The sequence below is a fragment of the Myzus persicae genome, unplaced genomic scaffold (genome assembly GCF_001856785.1).
Source record: "Myzus persicae strain clone G006 unplaced genomic scaffold, MPER_G0061.0, whole genome shotgun sequence".
In the NCBI taxonomy this organism is placed as follows: domain Eukaryota; kingdom Metazoa; phylum Arthropoda; class Insecta; order Hemiptera; family Aphididae; genus Myzus; species Myzus persicae.
In genome coordinates, this window is record NW_019104000.1 from 174,251 (window position 1) to 196,866 (window position 22,616).

Genomic DNA, 22,616 nt, shown 5'->3' on the forward strand with positions numbered 1-22,616 from the left:
AATATATGTTATATTTGATAGAAAGTTTTAAAAATAGCAATACATTTCATAAATAAATAACTGAAAAAAAATTAATATTTTATATGGTTTATTTCATAAACTGTAATATTCAACATAATCGTAGGTATTGATTAATTTTGTTTGTTGTATAATCAAAAATGTTTTCATTTATAACATTTTCTATATCAGATTATTTTTTACTAATTTTTTTTGTGTATGTAATTACTTGAAAAAGTTTGTGAACTTCATTATTTTAATAATTTAAGAGATATGTTGGTGATACAAATTCAGTGTAGATTGGTGTAGGAACTAATGTAGGTAAGTAGTTTTTTCCGTGTAAGAACATACACACCTCATTTACATCAAATTCGTAAAATAACTTACTCAAATAATTTGGAGCAACTGACGTATGTAATTGTTTACTTGCTACTTGTAGGAACTTACTAGTTACTATTATACATTTATACCCATACAATTTAACCCTACTATCCTAGCTGCCCAATATGTAACCAAATATTCCGTTTCTGATATAAAGGCGCTGCAAGAATCATTGAAAGCAAAGGGGACAAAATACAAAAACATCAAAAACAACCAGACTCTACCAATAAATAATTTAATACCTACTTACTCAATATCCTTAAAAAAGCCCATAATAACGAGTTATAAGATTTCAGACCCATCTAGGGTCCTACAAAAGTTGACGACTGCAGAAGACCCCCCTGCAGATCTAAGCCAAAGAAGATTAATCTACCAGTTACTACTGAACAGTAAAAACTATTTTTACAGTTAAGTGTTAAGAGTCCCAATCAATGGTATACCATTACGATGAGTACATGTATAATATGTATTAATTATATTATGATAATCTTTAGAGCATAATATCACAGAATAGATGAAATCTATAATATTAAATGAAGTCTATTTAATCTATTCTTTCTGTGATTATAATATATTAGTAGATATTATATACCTATGAACATGTTGTAGACAAATGAGCTGGGGCGTATTTAGGTAGGGGCTATGGGTCCCGTTGATCAGGGAAGCACATTTTTAAAGATTGATAAGTACCTAATGCATAATTTTATTTTGAACGTTACACACTACAGACTGAAGTCAATCGTTAATATTTTTTCACCAAATCTATACCCCACTCCCTCCCACCAGTCATATGTTAGAAAAAACCTAGAAATATATTTTATAATATCTCTTAGATTTATAAGAGAAGTTTTAATAAATATTAAATAATACAAGTAATTGTTTACAGAAGAGGAGGGGGCAAAATACTTGCTGTCCCTATTCTACAATTCCTAAATACGCCGCATTATATTATATAATTATGATATCCAGGCGCGTATACAAGGGGGGGACCCCTATAACCCCCCCCCCCGAAATTTCAGGAAATAAGTGTTATTATTTTTTAGTTTGGTTTTATTTAATATCCCGCATTGCCTTCGTAATATGAATTACATTCTCGTTTAGTGCTCGATCAGTATCTATAATCGTCAATTGACACATTACATTGATATTGACGAAGTCATTAACAGATTTACAAGACTTCCTCGAAAATTAGATTTTATATTATAAAAATAATTAAAATTTTTTTAATAATGACGTTTTTCATGAGAAATAAATAGTACTATAAATTAAATTGTGTAAACTTCCAGTTAGGTTATAGGTTAGAATAAATTATTTATGTACGAAAATGTACAACCAACCCCCTCCCCCAAAAAAAAAAAAATATTTTTTTTTGTGTAGGTACGCTTTTAATTTTTATGATTATTGAGTAACCTCAAAAATTATAGAGGATAATATTTTTGAGGGTTTGACGTATCAGTTTAATATTCTATTGTTCATGTTCTATGGTATTGCCACGGTTTAAGATAGACTATACCATTGATTAAATATACAATGTATATTTAATCAATGACTATACCTAGTCTATCTTAAACCGTGGGTATTGCGGAAGTTGTGAATTCTGTAATCACTCATCATCAGTTTGATACTTTGATAACAGCAACTGAAACAGTTTATGTCTTATCAGTCATCAAATTTGAATCGTGCCCACCACCACAACGTCAAAACCCAAATGTAGGAATATCACCTCTGCAGGTTGGGATTTAATTTTTATAACTATAATATTGCCATTGCACTCGACGTTCAGTGACGTAAGTACTAAGTGCTCACTGCCTGTATGGGGTTTAATAGCGACAGTACAAAATATAAATTGTGTACGTTTTCGATCGATGTCGTTTTTATACTGTCCTTCGGCATAATAGTTTACCTACTTCAGAGTTGAGTGTTCATTTCTATGTGGATAAGTTTATCGAATACGTTTTCATTTTTATACCCGTCCACGGATTCATGATGCGTTCACTGAACACGTTTTTACGACCATCGGCAGGTAAATGCTTATATTTTTTATAAATTTTTAATGTTAGCTTTGTGATTGAAATTTTGTTTTAAACATTCAGGTGTCCGAAACATTTCCAGTTTGGTATTACCTGAGACCCACTCAAAACTAAAAAATATGTGTCGAGAATTTTCGGAAGCTGAATTACGGCCTGTTGCTGCAACACTAGACAAGCAACAGATGTTCCCTTCTGATCAAGTAAATAAAATATAAATACTGATGCTTTTGTAGAAATATTTGCCGACTTAAAATTGTTTAACTGTAGAATACTCGTCTTAACATTAAAGAGGAATGCCTATCTAATGTTATGATGAGAATACATATCAGTTGGAAAATATTGACTAATATTTTTTAACTCTTACATTATTATTATAAAATAATATATACGCACCGGTAGCAATACGATGTAGGTATACTAAATCAAAGAATATTTATGTACAATAAGCCAGTAAACTAGTAATGAGTGTTAATTATATAAACTTTCTCTACAAAATATGGGTTGATTAGCATAAAAACTCATTTTTGGGATGAAGAACTTTCAAGTTTATATTCATGTTAATATCTTTGTTACAGATTAAAAAATTAGCTGATTTGGGAATCCTAGGGGTTGTAGTTGACAAGAAATATGGTGGTTCAGGAGCTGACTCTCTTGCATTATCAATAGCTGTTGAGGAAATATCCAGGTAATATATTGTTGTGTTAAGGTTGCTACACACTACAGCTATGGCATTTTATTGTCTTGACGGTGGCTGTAAATTGTGTCCGGCTATAATTTACCTGTACCACTGCATTATGTTGGGACTTAATTGTTTTTAAATCCTTGTTTAAGGTTTACTAACATAAATATATTAATATAATATGTACTTGGACTAGATGCTGTGGTGGAACTGGTTCGATTGTAAGTATTCATAATGCTTTATATGCAGGTATAATAAACAAAGTCGGCACTCCTGAACAAAAATTGCAATTTCTGCCAGATTTCATTAGTAAAGGTATTGTTGGATGTTTTGCTCTCAGTGAACCAGGTAATAATTTTAAAAAATATCAATCATAATTTTAAATAATACCATACTTTGTATTAATGTAAGGTTAGGAAATGGCAGTGATGCTGCTAATATGCAGACAATAGCAAAACGTGAAGGAGATCATTGGATATTGAATGGTACAAAAGCTTGGGTGACTAATGGTATTGAAGGCGGTGCAATTATTGTGATGGCTCGTTCTGATGTTTCTAAAGGCCATAACGGTGTGTCAGCATTTATTGTACCAACAAATACACCAGGTATTTTTTAAATTATATAGTGAATATTCAATGTATAATTCAAATATGCACACTAATTTATTTTGTGATTAATAGGTAACAATTATATTAATTAACTTTCAGGCTTAAAACTTAGATTACTCATATACCTTTTTGTGCTAATTACATGTAGTAAGGTACGTTTCTCTAAAATGATAACTTCTTTTATGTATATTTTAGAAAGCCGTTAGCTTTACCACTATGAAATCCAATTGATACAATACTTATTAGATTCAATAGCTATATAATTATTTCCGTTTGTATATTAAATCTATGATATTTATGAACATTGAATTATATTTTTATATGTAAAACCAAGTAAATTGTTTTTAATGTAAAGTTTTTATTTTATGTTCTGTTTTAGGTTTAACAAGGGGTAAAAGAGATGATAAATTAGGTATTAGAGCAGCATCTTCTTGTAATATTATTCTGGACAATGTTATTGTACCAGTTGAAAATATGTTGGGGAATGAAGGTGATGGTTTCAAAATAGCCATGTCAGGAATTGGTTAGTAAATTCTATTACTAGACACATTCAATTATTTCTTTATATGTAGTATATAAATACAATTTCAATAAAATTATCTTTTATAGATTTGGCTAGAATAGGTATTGCATCACAAGCATTGGGGATATCACAAGCTGCAATGGACTGTGCCATTGACTATGCTGGAAATAGAACAGCTTTTGGTAATGCTATTATTAAACTGTCAGCTGTTCAGGTAAGAATTATGTTCACGCAGATACTATAATCTATGCATTTGTAATAATTAGGATTCCAATTTATATGTAAATACACATTTTCACTGTGACTTTAAATATCAATTTAGACAAGTAATAAATTTGTCTTGTGTAATTTGCAATTGAACAACATTTATTTGATTGTACTTATTTCTAAATATTTTATCATAAATAAATGTTTTTACATGCTCCATAATAATTCAGTTTTTTCTCACATATTTAGACTTTTTTGACACCTGAATAATGTAGTAATAATAAATCTTTTTTTTTTCGTTTATTAATTTTAAAATGTTTCAGCACATTAAGTGCTATTACAAGTACGATTAAGATTTAATATTTACATTTATGTTAGTGATTACAATGCTATATTAATTCATAGTTAGGTTTGACATTATTTGTTGGTTTATTCTTCATCTTCCGATGAGAGCTCTTCAGTGTCTGATAGGAGAATGTCTTGGGACAGTCGAGGTCGCAGTCGCCTATTTAGGGTTTACTTTCCTAGTTGGTAATGGCGGGCTCCGTCCGAATCTTTCAGCTTGGCGTGAAGGTTTTTAAGTTGGGTTTTAATCCAAATATTTATTAGGGATATTCTAGTATCATTGTGTATTTGGCAATTCCTCATATACCAAGGTGCTTTAAGGCAAATTCTAAGGAATTTGTTTTGGAGGGTTTGGATTTTTTTAATTTTAGTGGGCGAGGCTGCCGCCCAAACAGGGCAGGTATATGTTAGAAGTGGTCTGATTATTAAGGTATATAGGAGGAGTTATGACTTGATCTGTAACGTTGATCTATAGTTGACTAGAGGGTAAAGAATTATCATCCTTGTGTAGCCCTGTACGAGTTTTTTGTTTATGTGGATGTTCCAAGTAAGTTTTTCATCTAGGTGGACACCTAGGTATTTGACTGTGTCGTCTTTGTTAATAATAAATCTTAATAAATATTATTTATTAATAATAAAACTTAATAAATATTATTTATTAATAATAAAACTTATTTATAGATGCCATTTTATCTGAAACACCATATACCCTATCAAAGTATTAATTCATTTTTATTTCTGATATCCGAGTAGTTGACATACGGTGAGCCCATAGGGCATGTATTGTAGTTTCGTCTGTGTTTGTTTATTGTGTACGTGTTGTGTAGATATATAGAAGAGTATTATACAATTGAAGATATCAATTTTGTAGATTTTATTTTTGTGACCTTTCAACATTTTATTTGCATTAATTTCATGATTTTTAATCTTTTTTCTTAATTTCTAAGTAAAACGGCAAAAAACCTGTTTTTGTCCGGGCAGCCAATCCCTCCCCCCCCTCCTACAGAAAATGAGTGTATTTTCATGGGTCACCCCATAAACATACTATTAAGGACGAAGAAAACCAACGTAGAAAACAGAAAATCAAATAAGTTCCTCAGTTTCTAATACATTGAACAATGATTTGTGCCGAGATTTTATGATATTGTTATTCTGCTATCAAAACTTCAAAATTTTAAAGTTTAAAATCTTTTTGGAAAATATAGTAGTAAATTGATAAACTAAGCATGCTTAGATAAAATTATACAATCAATTCACAAAGAAAGTCTTCTATTCATTAGAAACTCAATTGGTGATAGTGATGAATCCATATGGGTATCATTTTACAAAACTACTAATGCTGATGTTAAATTTATTGGAAAATGAGTATATTACATATTTGAAGTTTTTAGTACATGTTTTGGTTATATAAATGCATTTGTTTGTAGTATGAAATATAAATACGAGCCCTAGTCCATAGCCTTAGTAATAATAAGGAATTTTCTAATGTTTATTATAGCAAAGACTTGCAAAAATGGCTACACGGTTGGAGGCTTCTAGACTTCTGACATGGAAAGCCGCATGGTTGAGAGACAATAATCACCCTTTTACCAAGGTAAATTTATATTAAATAATTATATTATATATGACTATATTAGGTGTATTAATATAATTGTTAATTGGTTTATTTTTAGGCAGCATCTATGGCCAAGTTAGAAGCATCACAAACGGCAACATATGTTACACATAATTGTATACAGATTCTGGGCGGGATTGGATATATTGCAGATATGCCAGCTGAACGGCACTACAGAGATGCGAGGATAACTGAAATATATGCAGGTCCGACAGATATTCAATATTTAGTTATTGCTGATAAATTAGCAAAAGAATATGGGTATAAAACTAGATAAGATTTCATTATTAAATTTCTTAATTTGGTTGTGGACAATTTGTTTATATTATTTATTATTATTAATTAAGTTATATCATTGATTAAGTATACAATAATAAGTTATATAATTGTGTTGAGTATTTTTCTGTCAATTGTATAAATTTTTTGTAAGTGCTAACTAATAAGTTTATTTTACTATGGGGACAAATACAAATGAGCAATATACAAAAATCATTAGAAATGTATGTACCTGTGTACAAATAGTCACACACATCAAATATTTAATTATATTTTCATGTTTTCTATCTGGTTTTTTCCACAGTGTTATGCAATTTATCTATAGGCAATTATATGTGTTGAGTTTTTTTGCTGACACAAAATGTATTATTCTATTACACATAACCAGTGTTTGCATGTGTACAAAGGAAGACAGGATTTGAAAATAAGAATTTACTATCAACATTAATGATTAAGATCAAAAATAAATACCCAAGCTTACAGATTTATTATACTATTATTTTATATTAAATTTCTTACAATCTTAAAATGACTATGATTTGTAAGAAGCCATAAATTTTTTTCTTCGTTCTAGAGTTTCGATTTTTGCTTGTTTTTTAGCTTGGGCTTTGGCTATCAAGTCCTTTATAACAAATTCAGGTAGTCGTTTTCCTCTCCATCTATTTGGCAATATTGTCATGTTAACAATATTCAATTTTTCTTGTACATAATTAGCAGGACTAAATTTCTCAGCTTCTTTTACCTGTAGAAATATGAAATATGAAAAATAGTTATTATAATAGTTACTAGACTTTGTGAGTACGTAAATAGTTGTCTCCTTATCATGAAGCCCATACAGATGTACTCATTTTCTATTACAAAATTAATGACACACAAATTGTTTTACTATCAAATATTCTTCTTTTTTTAGATATTTACTGAGGTTTATAGCTGTATACTTATGTTGAAGATAGAACATAAAACTGAAGATTAGTTAAAGGAAAAAAATAATTATTGACAGAGTAACTCATTTATTTTTCTAATAAACCTAACCTAATTTTACTAACTAATAAATAAGTAATAACATTTTGTACAGTATAAAATTAAAATCAATATTTTCTATTTTGTAAAATGTCAGATAGTCACCAATATATTTTAGAAAAAAGAATTCTTTGAACTTATGAGATGTTCTTCAACAAAATAATTCAGTATCGAGAAGAAAATAATGTACAACTTTTATAATATGAACATTTTATAAACTCACAAATTTGTTCTGTCGTGGGAATTTTTTTAGTATTGTAATGTGAAACCAATAAATTAATCTGTTTCAATGGTATGTAGTAAGTAGAATATACAAAATACATATTATACTCAATTAAAAAGGTATAAACTAAATATTCACCAATTTAAAAGTATCCATTATAAATATTCATAGATTACCTGTCCCATTAGTTCAGCTTGAAAAGCCTTTTCTTTTCTCATTTCTCTCTTTTGTCGAACTTTGGCCCACACATACTTCATGCGCTTTCTTAACTTTCTCAATTTGTGTTTTTTCATTTTCTTACGACGAATTACTATCAGTCGAGCTGCTTGAATTTCATTATCATTATCAACCAATGGATCAGCCAATGGAAGGGATATTGTTGGTCGAGGGATTCTTAGAGGAATACAAGGACTTGGCTTGTCTATAATTTTTTCTGTTATTATGGTTGGCAGTTTAATAGAGATAGGTAATGTAGGTGAACCTAAAGGCAGCTGATTTAAAGAACATATGGATCGTATTGTTGGATGTACATGACGTCTTTCAGCAGCAATAGTAACTAAACATAAAATAAATTGAATAAATTATCAGTCTTAGCAACAGCTTTACCAGTACATTAGCCTGTCTGCATCCACAGAATTTAAATAGCCCACATATTACGCTTCATAACTAATAATATATAAAATCTAAAGAATTGTTTAATGGAAAAACATATAAACATATTTTTTTCACACCGATCATTTCTTAGGAATGCACTACAAGTCCTTGAACATATGAATAAAAGTGTTGCTTATACCTATATTATTTATAGCAATAGAGCACTCAAGATATTAAATGTCATATTTAACATAAAAACAGTTGTAGAATATAAAACAAAATTAAGGTGTCATGACAAAAAGAAAATAAGACAGTATGCACAATTTGACTCTTGTAAAAAAAACAAATGGGAGCTATTGAAATAGACGAGGAAATTAATCGGAATAAACACACCAAATCTCAAGAAATATTTGTGAAAACTACAATTTAAATATAAAAGGACTTTTTTTTAGAAATTAATCAAAATTGATAAGCTAATATTTTCTTAATTCGCAAAAAAAAACAAATAAAACCCAAGTGAACTAGAAATAAATCTTTGAGTGTAAGTTAGTATTCTTACTGTTCGCAAAGCTCCGGGCAACGAGCCTCAAATTTCCCAACATCGTAGCAGCAATATTCACGTCCGATCATCGATACTCGCCATTCAAATGAAATGAAATTTTTTTTGTAATCCAAAATAAATTCATAATCACATTTTCTCACACCGCCGTGGTCGAGTGATACGCACTTGTCCAAAAAATGATAAGAGTGGTTGTTCTATGGTATAACAGCGGTTACTGAATACTGATGATTACTAATGAATCGTTAACCGTGTTGACCATCTTATACTAAAATTATATTTTACTTATTGTTTGATGTTCTTGGGAACACATTTCTTTTGGGATTGTGATTTAGATTTTTAATAAATAATTTAGGTCAAATATGTTTGAAATATTTAAATTTAAATCGTTTATTAATTATTCTTTTTTTTATGTTTGTAACTATTTAAGTTGTTATGATAACGAGTCAACGAGAACAATTTTTTATGAGTGATCTAATGTAAAAATTAGTTTGTTGGGGGTGTGGGGGCAATGCCCCCATGGGTCTGTTTGTCATCAAATATTTGAGCTCCCCTTAATATTTCACAAGATCTCCGCCTATGTCACGATTATAAATCCGTATAATAATCCGAGTATAATCTTTTGACGGGTCTTGTATAGGCAACCCAATGTACACGGTCTTATCAATGGCCAGGCCAATTGCTAACTCCACGCTCGTTTTGAATTTTGATGAACAAGGGACAACCAATTTCAGTATTCAAACAGCAATGCAGTATTGCGATTTTTGAGCCGGATTGGTGAGTATTTACTATTTAGACTTAAGAGTTAGCAGCTTATGTTTGTAGTTTAAACTAAACTGTAATGATAAATTACTTTCTATATAGTTAGCATAACCACAGATTGTATGAAAATAATTTCTTATAATCTGTGGCACAACTTTCATCTATTGGTACATACAAGCATAACATAACAATCATGTATTTCAAGGAAGAAATTGGACTGTATCGATACGTATCAGGTCAATTTTGAGCGTTCAAGAAGTTACACGTCGTACGACTCAGAATCTGATATGAGTCAGAACATAATTATTCCCTATTGATACGTATCAAATTTTTCTTCTTGAAAATCTTGAATATCTCCGATAATAACTGTTTAATCAACTTCTTTTGTTTGCAAACTTCTAGAGTATAATAATATTATAATATTACATAACTAAAAAATACATAAGAATTAATTGCTATAATATCTTAATAATCATAGCCCCTAGTTCTTTCAAACCTATTATCGTTAGTACACGCAGATCAATAACTTAGTAATTAGATGCTCGTTCAAATATAGATTTATATAAGTAATCAACATTTAAAAACAGCATAGTTATACTTATCGAACAATTCACAGTAAAAAGTTGATTTTCATTTGAAAAAAAAAGAAGTTTGTAGGTAATGCTGATTGCCACAAAACACTCATTCAATTGCATAAAAATTAAAATATTTGAAAACATGATCTTTACGTATAATTAAGAATTCCAAAATGTAGAATTTGAATAATTGGATGATCAAGTAAAAAATAAAATTGAGAATACTTCATAAATCATGTGCTTGTCTTAGTTTTTCATGACATTGTTCCACCATCAAACTTTAAATTATTATATTCAATTTGGCTTAAATCCTGTTATAGAAAAAATAAGTCAAATGGAGTCAAACAACGACATTGAAACATATCCAGGATTTTGCTCTAAATGTGGTTCAATACTACCTTCATTGAGTATGGAAGAATTTATTAAGTGTTATTCGTGTAAAACTGTTTTTGGGCCAGAAAGTAAGTTAACAACAGTAATCTTATTTTTAATAATTCTAAATTAATTGTGATTGTGATTCATATAAGATTATAAACAGAAAATTCAACATCAATTTACATGAAAAAACATTTTATTATCAATAATGTCAATGTTTTTCTCATAATTATTTATTTAATGTTCTGATCTAAACTGACTATTATTAGCCATGACATATTTTATAACAATTTTCAAAATAGTTTTATTAATTAAATACCATCACTAATATAAACATAACTCCCAGATCCCAATGTACACAAAATTTAGTGAGGTAAAATTTCAGAAGTTTAATATTCAAGAAATGTCTAATTCAATTTTACTATTTACTAACTTACTTTTAATATTTTGTTTTTAAGCATAATTTATTACTAGAGTTAATGATAATATTTGCGGGGTAGTATAGCATTCGCAGTATTGCTATTTTATCACAACAAAATTAATATTAATAAAAACAAATAATTCAATTTAGAAATGTCTAAAATGGAAATTTCCTATTTACATCACTAATACAAATAATTTAATAGTAACTAAACTCTTAAATCTAAAGTCATACAAATTAGCAACCAAAGATTACAGGTATTTCTTCAATACTGCGCAACCTATAAAAATTGTTTTCTAATCAATACAACTACCTTTCTCAACTCAGGTGTCAGCTGCACTATATTGGACATAAAGGACCAAATCATGATTAATCAACTATGTTGATAAAAAAAATTATGAAGCATTCATTTATTGTTATTCTTTGTTACAGTTTATGGAAATTCTGTAGCAGAATACAACATTATTTTGAACTCTGTAGAAGATATTGATAATGTGGTAAAAACTGAATATAACAAAAATGATGCAGATGATGGACCAATTGCCGAGAGAAGATGTAGCATATGCGGTCACAACCAGATGTCCTATGCTGCTGTGCAGTTAAGATCAGCCGATGAAGGACAAACCGTGTTTTACACTTGTCTGAAATGCAAGTAAGTGCTACTATTACCTGTCTTAAAAATATTTATAAAGTAAATTTGTGGTCCGTAATTTAATATAGTTTTTTCTTGCTTACAGATTCACAGAATCAGAAAACTCTTAAAACAATTTCAAAACCCTGGAATCTATTTTTGTACATAACAATCAAGTTGAATAAAGTTGTTCTTATTTTTAAACATTATTGTTTTATCGATTATAGTCTAAAAACTAAAATTAAATATAATATAGATGATACTTTAGCATTTTTCATTAAAAAAATGAGTACACATCTTGTGATTATATTTAATACGTTAACTGAATTCAGAATTTTAATCTAAATTCCAAATATTGAAGTCACAAAAATATATAACATTTGATTAAGAAAAGAAACCAATCAATCAGCCGGACTAAAATTTTCATACTCTTGCGTCTGAACTGTGTTACTAGGTGTGTCCGTGGACCAAAGTGAGGCAGAGCAATTTCTAAAAAAATTTTTTTCATTAACTTCTAAAAAAATATCTATAAATATATATTGTTTACTATCATATAGCATCTCAATTCATTATTTTCATTAGTGTAATTTATGATTGATTTATCACAGCATTTTCATAACCGAAAAAAAAATTATTTTGGCTTAGGTATCGATTTAGACAAAACATAACATTTTACTTATTTTGACTTGTTTAATTAGTAAGAGTTCAGTAACCAAATTTATCTAATTCTAATAACTAATTAATTTTCTGTTTGGGCAACCAAATACATACATATACAAATAAATATTCAATTTCTGATTTCTGAAACAAAACCCTTGCTGGCCCAAATTTTTAAGTCCTTAAATAGCGCACCCCCACATTGCAATGCAATGGTACCATATTAAATAATACTGTTTGACTGTACGTTGATTGGTCTGGAGATCTTTTTATTGTGTAAATGGGTAGTTAATAATAATTATTACTTAATGATAGTATCTAAAAACACCAAACTTAATCCATACACCATTCAATGATTAATGCGTATATATTTCAAGTTTCTGGAAGATTGGTCAAGTAGTTTCAGATGAGATAGTAATAACCAATTGCTTCAAACTGGGGGAACAGAACTATAGATGGGCTACACTTCGCTCCTCTTAATTATTTTTTATTTATCATTCAATACAGACATACAGTAGTCTACACATTTGACCGCTTTTATATACTAATGTATAGGAAACAATTTGCCTATATTACTCACCACACTGGATAATGTGGTCAATTCGTACCAATTTTTAAGAGCATATTTCCCAATGTTTTATTATTCAATTTTGCCGATTTTATTGTATGCCTATGTTTTGACAATAAATACTATTTCCTAAACTCATTATATCGAAAAGTACTAAATTAATTAATTTTTTTATTCCCATTAATAGGAATTAAAAAGATGTTTCAATATTTTATTATATTTAACTTCTAACTTTAAATTCTAAATGTTGAATGTTGATAGAAATATTTAGTGTTCGCTTATTCTAAACACTGACCATAAAAGATATAATTAATATTGAACTAATAAGGATTAGATAGCTCTGGTATTTGTGGTTATTAGATATTAAAATTTTTAATCACAAAGCAGTAAAGCACTTTTTGTAATAACTAGGTATAATTTTTTTTTTTATATAAATGTCATTAATGAAGAAGTAGCTGCAGAATAATTTTAGTGATATTAAATTTATATTTAATTTAATTAACCTAACTTTATAAATTGAAATGAAACTTGCTGTGACAGAATGTAGCAAATACAGCCAACAGGTCACCATAGTAAATTAAGACAAAAAATTAAAATCCAAGATAACAAATAAATCAACCCATAAAAACATTATAAACTTAGAACTAAGTATAGATATAAATAATTCCTCTTTTTATCAAATAATATCTAAACTATGTAATTATTGATAAACGCTGATGGGCAATTACCAAGATATCATCAGTTTTCGTGGCTTAAATAACAATAAAAATGTCAACTTGTTAATTCTAAAATTTCGACTAAATAAGTGTTATTCATAATAATGACTGAAAATAATATTTTCATGATTTTAAGTATACTTATGTAGATACAGTCATTATAATGTTATGGATACATACAATTTTTTTGTTTTTAGTTTATTAAAAAAAGTTACTTGGTCCATATTACGGTTCTTTTTAACACTTTTATATTAATCTGTCTAATCTAGCAATGTTTTCTCTTAATGTTTGCCATATTACGATACCCACATCACTTCTAAGATTCCCAAAGATAATATTAGTTATATTTTCAAACTGACAATAAAAATATGCACAATAATTAGTTTATTAGGTTGGCTTAATAAAATCAACATAAACAATAATAATGAATATTAAAAAAAAATTAAGGAATTTAAAACCAATTGATATAGGTAATAATCATTATTTTTATATTTAATTATAACTCAAACTGTCTTTTATCTGTACAACTTGCAGTACCGTGTGAGAGTAGTATGTAGTCATAGAAAAAATAACAAATATTCTGTAGTTATTTAATTATTTAGTAAAAAATGAAATGCAGTTTTAAATTATATTCTTACTAAGGTTATGTTGCTTTTCAATAATTTATTTTGTATTGCGTTCCAAAACAAATTACATATTGTGATGAAGGATTAAAATAATGACTAAATATACTTTCAATCTTTAAGACAACCAAATAATGTGTAGGAGTTAAAAAAGCTTACAAACATTTTTAAAATTTATCTTATTTATTTACTTAACTGAATATTATGTGAATTGTAATGGTCAGTAATAAATATATAATTCATAATATATCAAATATATAAAATAAGACTATAAATATTAATATCACACTGTTTATTTGTCATTGGGTTTTCCTCAAACCTTTCAGCATAAAAATCAAAATGAAAATCTATGTAAAAATTAACAAAATTCTTAAGTTAATATATTAATAGTACATATTAATACATAATTATTACTGTTTTAAGTAGTTGATAAGTGAAGTAGAATCACAATTAAAAGCCACTAGTCAAATGCAAAATATAGCTTGTATTATTTCTTAATCACTAATTTTTAATACTTTTTAAAGTTTAGCTTTGCATAAAATTCAACACGTTTAATTTCAATGCAGTTAATACTAATAATAAATATTGGTATATGATGCCAAATTTAATTGGAGTATGTTAGAATAATTTATTATTAATACCATAAATTTAAACCTCTTGACTGTAATTACAGCATATTGTCAAGTAAATACAGACAATCCCAAAATCAATTTCTTTACCTATCACAAACCATGAACAATTAATTTCATATTATTTATACTATATGTCTACATGGTACAACAGTTCCATAAACTGTATTTCTTTCAGAACCAAATGGTGAATGTAATTACATCCAGCACACCACCAAAATATTTAAAATTAGATTAATTAGGTAATGATAAAAAAACGCATCAGTTCAGTTTATGTACAAAAATTATTCCATGTGTATTTAATATCTTTAAAACTCGTAAACACCTTATACAACTAGAATATTCCAAGCAAACTTATACATGTGTACATTGAATATTAGATGATTATACAAATCTACCAGATTTAAATAAATTGCCATGTAATAGTTAATTTTGGAACAAATTTGAAATAAAAAGAAAAAAAGAATGGACAAATCAGTCTCAAAATAATATTTAACAATAAAAAATATAGGAAATGTTCTTTCAAAATAAATTCACTTTGTAATAATTTAATCAACTTCTTCCATGCGAGAAGAATCTTCAGCATCAGCTTCAACAACAGGCTCGGAGGCTTCAACTTCAGCAGATTTTTCTTCAACTACTGGCAAATCTTCATCAATGCCCAAACCCAATTTGATCATTCTGTGGATTCTAGAAGCGTGAACTTGTGGGTCTTCAAGTCCAAAACCAGATGACAACAAACTTGTCTCGAACAAAAGCATGACCAAGTCTCTGACAGCCTTGTCGTTGCAATCAGCTTCAGCCTTTTGTCTGAGTGTTTCAATGATCGGGTGGTCAGGGTTGATTTCCAAGTGTTTTTTGGCAGACATATAACCCATGGTAGATGAATCTCTGAGTGCTTGTGCCTTCATGATACGTTCCATGTTGGCAGTCCAACCATACTGAGATGTGACAATGCAACAGGGAGACTCAACAAGTCTGTTACTGATGACAACCTTCTCAACTTTCTTGTCCAAAATGTCCTTAACAACTTTGCACAATTTTTCAAATCTGGATTGATCATCCTCGCGCTTCTTCTTTTCTTCATCGGTTTCAGGCAAGTCCAAACCTTCTTTAGTGACAGATACCAAGTTCTTGCCGTCATATTCTTTCATTTGTTGGACAACGTATTCATCAATGGGTTCAGTCATGTAAATAACTTCAAAACCACGTTTCTTGACACGTTCAACGAATGAAGAGTTGGATACTTGTTCACGGCTTTCACCTGTGATGTAGTAAATGTGGGTTTGATTTGGCTTCATACGTGCAACATACTCCTTAAGGGAGCATGATTCGTCACCACTGGCTGAGGAGTGGAATCTCAACAAATCTGAGAGATTCTTTCTGTTTTGGCTATCTTCGTGGATTCCAAGTTTCAAGTTCTTGCTGAACTGTTCGTACAATTTCTTGTAGTTGTCCTTGTCTTCAGCCAATTCCTCGAACAATTCCAAACATTTCTTAACCAAATTCTTCCTGATAACTTTCAAGATCTTGTTTTGTTGGAGCATTTCACGGGAGATGTTCAACGGCAAATCCTCACTGTCAACAACACCCTTGATGAAGTTCAAGTATTCTGGCATGAGGTCTTCGCAGTTGTCCATGATGAAGACACGACGGACATATAATTTAATGTTGTTCTTCTTCTTCTTGTTCTCAAACATGTCATAAGGCGCACGCTTGGGAATGAATAAAAATGCTCTGAATTCAAGTTGTCCTTCCACAGAGAAATGTTTGACGGCTAAATGATCTTCCCAGTCATTGGTTAAGGATTTGTAGAATTCACCATATTCATCTTGGCTGATATCATCAGGGTTGCGTGTCCAGATTGGTTTTGTCTTGTTCAAGACCTCTTCATCCAAGTACTTTTCTTTAATAGTCTTCTTCTTCTTTTTGTCTTTGTCTTCATCTTTTTTGTCTTCGTCTTCATCCTCACCAACATCCTCAATTTTGGGTTTTTTGTCTTCTTCAGTTTCACCTTCAACTTCATCTTTCTTTTCTTCTTCAGCTTCATCATCGCTGACTTCTTTGGTACGTTCATTCTCAACGATTAATTTGATTGGGTAGCCAATGAATTGAGAGTGCTTCTTGATGATGCTGGTAATTTTTTCTTGTTGGAGGAACTCAGCTTGATCTTCTTTGATTTGAAGGACAATTTTGGTACCACGGCCCAATGGTTCACCAGGATCAGTACGGATGGTGAATGAACCTCCGGCAGCAGATTCCCACAAATATTGTTCATCGTCGTTGTGTTTGGAAACAACAGTGACTTTGTCAGCTACCAGATAGGCGGAATAGAAACCCACACCAAATTGACCAATCATGGAAATATCAGCTCCAGCTTGTAAAGCTTCCATGAAAGCCTTAGTACCAGATTTAGCAATGGTTCCCAAGTTGTTGACTAGATCAGCTTTGGTCATACCGATACCACTAAAATAATAATATTATGGTCAGGAAAGTTGTTAAGTTTAAATCTATAAATTTATTTAGATAATAAAAATACTTACGTGTCAATAATGGTCAGAGTTTTTTCTTCCGCATTGGGGATGATTTTAATGTGTAAATCTTTGCCAGATTCCAATTTGGATGGATCAGTCAATGACTCATAACGAATTTTGTCCAATGCATCAGAAGAATTGGATACCAATTCTCGCAAAAAGATTTCTTTGTTCGAGTAGAAGGTGTTGATGATGAGGGACATAAGCTGAGCGATCTCAGCTTGGAAAGCGAAGGTCTCAACATCATCAGATGCAGTCATGGTAACGTCTTCAGGCATCTAAAACAAATAATATAAAATTAAATATCAATATTCGAAAAAACTTCTCAAGCAGGCTTATAAATCAAACGGCGAGTATTTTTTACAATTTATAAATAGACTTCCAAGTATTGTGTGGTGAATGAAGCTAAAATTTAACTAAGTTACGTACATAGTTGAATAAATTTGAAAATAATAGAATTAGTGAACCCATTAATTAAGAATATAAATTAAAGATCATAATTAAGCTTAGGTACTTAGGTATCGTTATAAAAAAAAAAACATTCCTAACGATTAATAAATTAAGAAATTGAACGAATGAGAATTAATAACTCAAAAAAAAGAATGTTTAGAATAAGTTTGGTATGAATCGAAAACAAATATTTATTTGGACGCAAGAAAAAATAATTGTTAACACATGATTACAAAAAAAATCAACAGATGATCTGTACTTACGATTTATTGAGTGTATATGTATTGATGATCGCAAATTGAATGAAAAAAAATTGCAAGCAGCAATAGGCCAACAGTGTTGATCGCAAGTAGAAGCGCAGGCTTTCGGCGTGCGTGTTCTGAGTTTGACGACGAGCTCAAAAGTGACGAACTTCCGACGGCGGCGCCCGGTATTTATAACCTCCCGTGGCCACCGGGCCGAAGATTCGCGAACGTTCTACCGGCTTGATGGAGCGCGTTGGTCAAAGCCGACGGGTCTGACGGTGCGGCCGAGCACGTGTTATGGCGAACAGCGAACGGCGCCCGGCCGTATGCTGTGCATTGGCCGCCCGGTGCGCAACGATCGAACGATGCGCAGCGGACGAGGACGCGCGAACGTTGGCTTGGCGGCTGCCCGAAAACGGGGCGCTTTGACCAACGCCATACCGACTTGCGTTTTTCGTTGGCCGGGTGAACGTCGAGAATCTTCTAGAACATTCTGTGAGCCACTAACCGTATACAGAGTGATGCAGTGACTAATCATTTTCAGTTGTCGAAAGATGTTTTTTACGTTTTTCTCATTAATTTTTCGAAACTTTTTTTTTCTACCTTTTTTAACAGTTTCTACGATGAATAGTCGGCGTTCGTAACGATTAACTTAAACCGTCGACTTAAGTTATTTACTATCGTAGGTACGCGATTTTCCAGTTTCCTTTAACTTGACCACATCATCTGCACTTGTCGTATTTTTAAACGTGATTTTCAAATGTTTGTTTGTTTTTCATAGCTAAACAAAACTTTCAAATTGTATGATCGACTTAGCACAGCGATTTCGCGCTTCCCGGCTTCCTGATAAATTTCAAACGAAAAATTGTCGTTAAATTTTACTTCGCCGGGACGCGGCGTTCACTTGGCGTATCGCGCAAAATGTTTGTAATTCGAATTGAATTATTTTTCCATCGTAGACTTGAAACAATTTCCTTCAAATTTCAACCCATGTCTAAACGCCGAATCTTGAAAACATGAAGTTTGCGATTTCGTGAACAGAACGTCCGCTGTCGTAGTTTAACTAGGCACCCGAATTATTAGCTATAAAGGATTTAATTAATTATTAGAACTTGGCTCCTGTAATTTTATAATTTTATAATATATTCAAAGTCACCCGTTATCTATCCATAAATGATGAAAGGTTTTCTCATAACATACATTTAAATCCTGTGTCAATTATAATTTTATGCTTCCGATAAAATACGATTTTAGATTTAGAAAATTGTACAAAAATTATGTTTGCAGTATATGTCCATAGTACATTTATTTACAAAAGATAAAATATGACTGCTAATTTATAACTATAACATTGTATTAATATACCATAATTTATAATACAGAGAAACTTCTCTTAACGGACACCTCCAAATAGCAGAAATTATTTTTGAGAACGGGGACATTTTTACTTATCTATAAGAAAACCCAAATACGAGATATTGTAAATAGCGATCATTTACCTATGGCTTTTGAATTTTTATGTTGATCGTTTTGATTTTTTATCCGTAAATGTGAAATAATATTGTAGAATAATCTAAATGATATTTACGTAATTGTCAAGCTATCATAGTCTATACTAGGGGCTTTTATAATAATAATAAAAAAAATCTAAATTATGAACTACACGTTTATAAGTTCAAAATAAGGTATTACCACATATACACAGTTATTACTATTACATTATAGTTCTATGCTATTACTCATTATCTTCATCTTATGTTATCGCGTCGACGAAAATACTTTTCTAGTTTATGTCCTGTTCATAAATATAGTTTTGTTTGCAATATAATGAACTATGAAGTATATTATAGTACGCCGTGGCCACTAAATAATGTACAAAATTGACAATTGTACATCATTAATCTCCAGCACGGTTGAATAAGAAAGTCCCTTCACAAACGAAATTACTTAATTCGTCAGATAAAGTAATTGATTTCTTTCATAAATGATAGTTTTTAGTGTTTTTACCACAAAATTATTAATTTTTTTAAACTTTTATTTTATTTGTAAACGATAAATTTATTAACACAAACATATTATGTCTATCATTTTTACATTGACTCATTATCTGTAGATTGTAGACTATAGTCATTAATTGATTTTTTTATCCCTCTGAATACCGGTCACCGCCAAATAGCGGACAAAATGTCAGTGAACGAGTGTTCGGTCCCTCTTTAGAGGTTTTAATGTAATGGCGAATCCGTGTAAAATTGTTTTGGTGACGTCTAATTTATTGAAACGTCGTTTTAAAACAATATAATGGTAGGTAACAATGTACATAGCGACGTTTTAAAATATTACAGTATGAGTAGTGTCGGAATAATATGTACGTGTATTGCATAGACCAAACTCTACACGACTTTACATCAGTTTATTTTTTTTTTAGTTTGGAATTTCCGCAATACCGTTTCGGCGACGTCCACGAATAATTTATACTGGACAAATACAATTTAATATAAAAATTATAATGATAAAGATTTATGATTTTATTTTGATAAAACCATAATAAAAGTATTATTATTTTTTAACCATATAAATAGTAGTTTATCGACTTCAAACGCTTACCAGCTTCGATAAAATATTAAACTTTCTTCAAAGTCGTAATGGCCATAATATTTTTTTCTCTGGGAATAAGCAAATCAACGAAACATGCGCCGCGTTCGTCTTGTGGTCTCTTACTTAAATTTGAGCTAATAATTGAATTAACTCGGTGGAGCCCATAATTTATATAAGCAGTCAAATATAATATTATTAGAATTCATACTCAAATTTCAGTCGAAAAAACTGGCTACAGTCATAGGATCCAAAGTACGGTTAGCGTAAGGAATTTACTATAATATTATTGTAAATTATAATTGAGTTTTTAGCAGATTTTGCGTTGCACCATAATATAGTATTTCGCAATGGACGTAAAATTAAACTATTTTGTACTCGAAACATGGGGACACGGAGTAATAATTTAGAAACTACCATCACATTATTTCGATGATATTATGTTAATCAACACTCCGTCTATTATTCGTCATTCAGATATTACATTGTGTATGCTGCAGTATTATAATTTATAAAGAATAAAGATACGCTCTGTTATTTTTACGCGGAGCGCAGATGTGATTTTTTCGTACTCTATATCAACGTTTAAAGTTTTCTACTTAAATTATATCAATAATTGAAGTTATTTTTAAATCATCATCTGTAAAAAATATTAACCTCATTAGTAATTACACCACATAATAATATTATATAGATATTATAGGTGTTATATTTTGCGATTATACCTTACGATTACTACCATAGGTCATGCATGTAAACCACATCTACTTACGTCATGACGGGTATTTTTCAAAGTACTCGTTTTATTATTAATTCTAAAGTAATATAGTTTTTCTCCTATTTACCTACAAAAAGAAAAGGACACAAATAAATATTATTAAGGACATGGCACGTAGATTTAAATGATTTAATATCATATTATCATGTTATAATATTGAAATGGATGAGTTGAAGAACCCGTTTTATGATCACTCTGTATACAGTATGTTCATTGTTCAAAACACGTGGGAATGAAACACCACTAACCGCAGTATTACATATTATTTATTAATCATTGAATGAATTGGGCCGAGTGGATCGTCAATTACAGTAATAATAAATTGTTTATCAGTAGAACTAACCAAATACTATAAATTTGACAAACACCCAAAATCTCAACAAAAAAAAATGGTTAAAAAAAAATATAAAATCTCTTAATAGTCGTATCTATACCCTGAGACCCTCAGATTTTTTTGTAGTGTAATAACACCGACTTCAGATGGTGTTGGTAATAAGTAATAACTAATAATCAAGATCAACCATACAATCTTTGACTTTTGAAGTTCCTGTATATTAGTACTCAATTTTATTTCCGTAGTAAAGTCTAAGGGCTTACCTATCTATTAAAATCAACGATCTATATTCTATTCTTAGGTATGTTTCGTAACATTTTCGGATAGTTTGTCTCATAATTATATAAATATAAATTATTAATATTGTTGCATACTTGTATTATACCAAACTATTAAATTGCTAAATCTTATAATATAATATGAATAAGTTATATATATTTTTTATTTATCTATAAATTTTGGTTTTTGGGACATGAGTTTATCTTTATAATCGGAGCGGTAATTATCTCTTTCACTATTTTGTTTTTCGACAATTTGTCCATTTTTCCAATCATAATTTTCAATTGTACTAATTGTAGTATGTTTAATGTATAACATGCTCTAATAGTAATTAGAAGCTAATATTTTTAAATTAATGTACTTATTGGTCTATACTTACATGGAACAATA

At 29.9% G+C, this 22,616-nt stretch overlaps 4 protein-coding genes across 4 annotated transcripts; 2 read left to right on the forward strand and 2 right to left on the reverse strand.

Moving 5' to 3' along the window:
* Window positions 1-2,022: 2,022 nt before the first annotated feature.
* LOC111037444 (short-chain specific acyl-CoA dehydrogenase, mitochondrial-like) lies at window positions 2,023-6,948 on the forward strand. Its single transcript, XM_022320020.1, has 9 exons — window positions 2,023-2,401; window positions 2,472-2,608; window positions 2,984-3,093; window positions 3,284-3,435; window positions 3,504-3,692; window positions 4,075-4,218; window positions 4,305-4,432; window positions 6,269-6,364; window positions 6,444-6,948. Exons 1-9 carry the CDS (start codon window positions 2,362-2,364, stop codon window positions 6,660-6,662), a joined length of 1,215 nt encoding a protein of 404 aa, XP_022175712.1. The 5' UTR covers window positions 2,023-2,361; the 3' UTR covers window positions 6,663-6,948.
* A 177-nt stretch (window positions 6,949-7,125) lies between these two features.
* On the reverse strand, window positions 7,126-9,192 carry LOC111037445. Its single transcript, XM_022320021.1, has 3 exons — window positions 9,058-9,192; window positions 8,081-8,460; window positions 7,126-7,403 (listed from the first exon to the last, which is right to left on the reverse strand). Exons 1-3 carry the CDS (start codon window positions 9,098-9,100, stop codon window positions 7,194-7,196), a joined length of 633 nt encoding a protein of 210 aa, XP_022175713.1. The 5' UTR covers window positions 9,101-9,192; the 3' UTR covers window positions 7,126-7,193.
* Window positions 9,193-9,520: 328 nt separating this feature from the next.
* On the forward strand, window positions 9,521-12,027 carry LOC111037446 (DNA-directed RNA polymerase I subunit RPA12). The gene is made up of 4 exons (XM_022320022.1): window positions 9,521-9,834; window positions 10,715-10,855; window positions 11,623-11,842; window positions 11,928-12,027. Exons 2-4 carry the CDS (start codon window positions 10,729-10,731, stop codon window positions 11,950-11,952), a joined length of 372 nt encoding a protein of 123 aa, XP_022175714.1. The 5' UTR covers window positions 9,521-9,834; window positions 10,715-10,728; the 3' UTR covers window positions 11,953-12,027.
* A 3,252-nt stretch (window positions 12,028-15,279) lies between these two features.
* Window positions 15,280-18,423, reverse strand: LOC111037439 (heat shock protein 83). The gene is made up of 3 exons (XM_022320015.1): window positions 18,262-18,423; window positions 17,558-17,826; window positions 15,280-17,480 (listed from the first exon to the last, which is right to left on the reverse strand). The coding sequence occupies exons 2-3, from the start codon at window positions 17,824-17,826 to the stop codon at window positions 15,563-15,565; spliced, it is 2,187 nt and encodes a 728-aa protein (XP_022175707.1). The 5' UTR covers window positions 18,262-18,423; the 3' UTR covers window positions 15,280-15,562.
* Between the last annotated feature and the right edge of the window lie 4,193 nt (window positions 18,424-22,616).

Bases quoted from the DNA above. Each gene is read 5' to 3' on its own strand.
- LOC111037445 (XM_022320021.1), bottom strand. From the start codon at position 9,100: ATGTTGGGAAATTTGAGGCTCGTTGCCCGGAGCTTTGCGAACA. The intron at 8,461-9,057 runs GTAAGAATACTA...TTTTATGTTTAG, and splicing joins TGCCCGGAGCTTTGCGAACA to TTACTATTGCTGCTGAAAGA. The intron at 7,404-8,080 runs GTAATCTATGAA...ATATTTCTACAG, and splicing joins AAGCTGAACTAATGGGACAG to GTAAAAGAAGCTGAGAAATT.
- LOC111037444 (XM_022320020.1), top strand. From the start codon at position 2,362: ATGATGCGTTCACTGAACACGTTTTTACGACCATCGGCAG. The intron at 2,609-2,983 runs GTAAATAAAATA...TCTTTGTTACAG, and splicing joins AGATGTTCCCTTCTGATCAA to ATTAAAAAATTAGCTGATTT. The intron at 3,693-4,074 runs GTATTTTTTAAA...GTTCTGTTTTAG, and splicing joins TGTACCAACAAATACACCAG to GTTTAACAAGGGGTAAAAGA.
- LOC111037446 (XM_022320022.1), top strand. From the start codon at position 10,729: ATGGAGTCAAACAACGACATTGAAACATATCCAGGATTTTGCTCTAAA. The intron at 10,856-11,622 runs GTAAGTTAACAA...TCTTTGTTACAG, and splicing joins AACTGTTTTTGGGCCAGAAA to TTTATGGAAATTCTGTAGCA. The intron at 11,843-11,927 runs GTAAGTGCTACT...TCTTGCTTACAG, and splicing joins TACACTTGTCTGAAATGCAA to ATTCACAGAATCAGAAAACT.
- LOC111037439 (XM_022320015.1), bottom strand. From the start codon at position 17,826: ATGCCTGAAGACGTTACCATGACTGCATCTGATGATGTTGAGACCTTC. The intron at 17,481-17,557 runs GTAAGTATTTTT...TTATTATTTTAG, and splicing joins ACTCTGACCATTATTGACAC to TGGTATCGGTATGACCAAAG.